The sequence below is a fragment of the Emiliania huxleyi genome, assembly GCF_000372725.1.
Source record: "Emiliania huxleyi CCMP1516 unplaced genomic scaffold EMIHUscaffold_2311, whole genome shotgun sequence".
Classification (NCBI taxonomy): domain Eukaryota; phylum Haptophyta; order Isochrysidales; family Noelaerhabdaceae; genus Emiliania; species Emiliania huxleyi.
Window position 1 is genome coordinate 3,016 of NW_005200324.1, and position 1,324 is coordinate 4,339.

General features: G+C 62.7%; 1 protein-coding gene across 1 annotated transcript; it reads left to right on the top strand.

Annotated features, from left to right (window-relative positions):
- Positions 1-116: 116 nt before the first annotated feature.
- On the top strand, positions 117-538 carry EMIHUDRAFT_254365 (hypothetical protein; the record flags this gene model as incomplete). The annotated part of the gene is made up of 2 exons (XM_005779338.1): positions 117-313; positions 466-538. The coding sequence occupies 2 exons, from the start codon at positions 117-119 to the stop codon at positions 536-538; spliced, it is 270 nt and encodes an 89-aa protein (XP_005779395.1).
- Positions 539-1,324: the final 786 nt, after the last annotated feature.

Sequence of the window (1,324 nt, forward strand, 5' to 3'; positions counted from 1 at the left end):
GAGCAGTCACACCACTCCCACTCCGGCGCCCGCCAATAATTAAAATTTTGTAAGAAAAGAAATGACGAAGTGTTTATTTCTCCGCTCGACGTTTCGCGCGTTGAGTTGACGCGTGGATGAGCGACGCGCAGCCCACGCTGCAGGAGGTGCTCCCCAAGGCGGGGCTGGTCTTCTCCGAGAAGGGCAGCCTGGCCCCTGTCCTGTGTAAGCCAAAGCTCATGCCCATCAAGTCCCTCTCCCTCGAGAAGATTGAGCAGATGGAAAGCGCCGCGGCGGCCGCCCAGCAATGCGCCGCCTCCACCGACGCGGACCCGTGACTCCGTGGGATTGACGATTGGCTTCGAGAATGGCGTTCGGCGCCAACAACTCGAGTATGATCGCGCCAGCGAGCTCGAGCCGCAAAAGGGGCGCGATTGCCCTCCAAGCTCGCCGCCCTGAAGCTCGCCGCCATGGTGCGGCTCAAAGGCCAAAGCCCAAAGTGGCCCGCACACAAACGCGGAAAAGGAAAAAAAGAAAGGCCGCGGCGCGCAGCGGCTAAAGTACCTTACTTCCACCTGTCTCTCGTCTATCCTGTCGTGTGTGTGTATCGCTTCAGAGCACGGCTTTGTGCGCCGTACGCACAAGCCCTATCGTGGTGTAGGACTGGCCTACAGTCGAGGAGAAAGTGTCAAGGCGCTAGGCCCGTTGGGCTGGCGACGAGCAGCCCAGCCCTGTCACCAATGATGCCGTGTGGCCTGTCGCGGGACGGAGCTCCGCCACGCGCTGTGAAGCTGATGTCGAGCCGGTTCTTGGGTCCAGAGATGTAGTCTTTCAAGGCGGCCGCAAGCCATGACACTTTGGCCCGTCCCGAAGGTGGCCGCCTTCATGATGGCGATCACCTTCATCCTGCCCGGCGCGCTCCTCCCAAACTTGCTCAAAGACGGAGGCCTCCCAATGCCACGGATGCACCCTCACACCGGCCCTCCAAGACTCGTTGACGTGTTCTTTATAGGCCCGCTGGAGCCGCTGCTGCCGCGCGACAGGAGCGCCAGTGCCCGCCTTGCAAGCCAGATTACCGCGCCCCGCGGCCACCACTCCGCCCCAAATCAGCCCCTCACGAGTCTCGCTCGCCTCGCAGCTTGCGCCACCGTTTCGGAGCAAAGTGCGCCGCCGGCTTCGCCGTCGGCGCGGGGTTGGTCTCCTTGAGCCGTTTGTGCTCTCCGATTCGATGTTTCAGCCGAGATCGACCCGACACCAAGCCGAGATGTAGGTCGCCTTTGAGACGCTGGTGCTCTACCACCCGAGCGGGTTTGGGCTGCGGCCCCACCCTGGCCAGCGGCCCGGG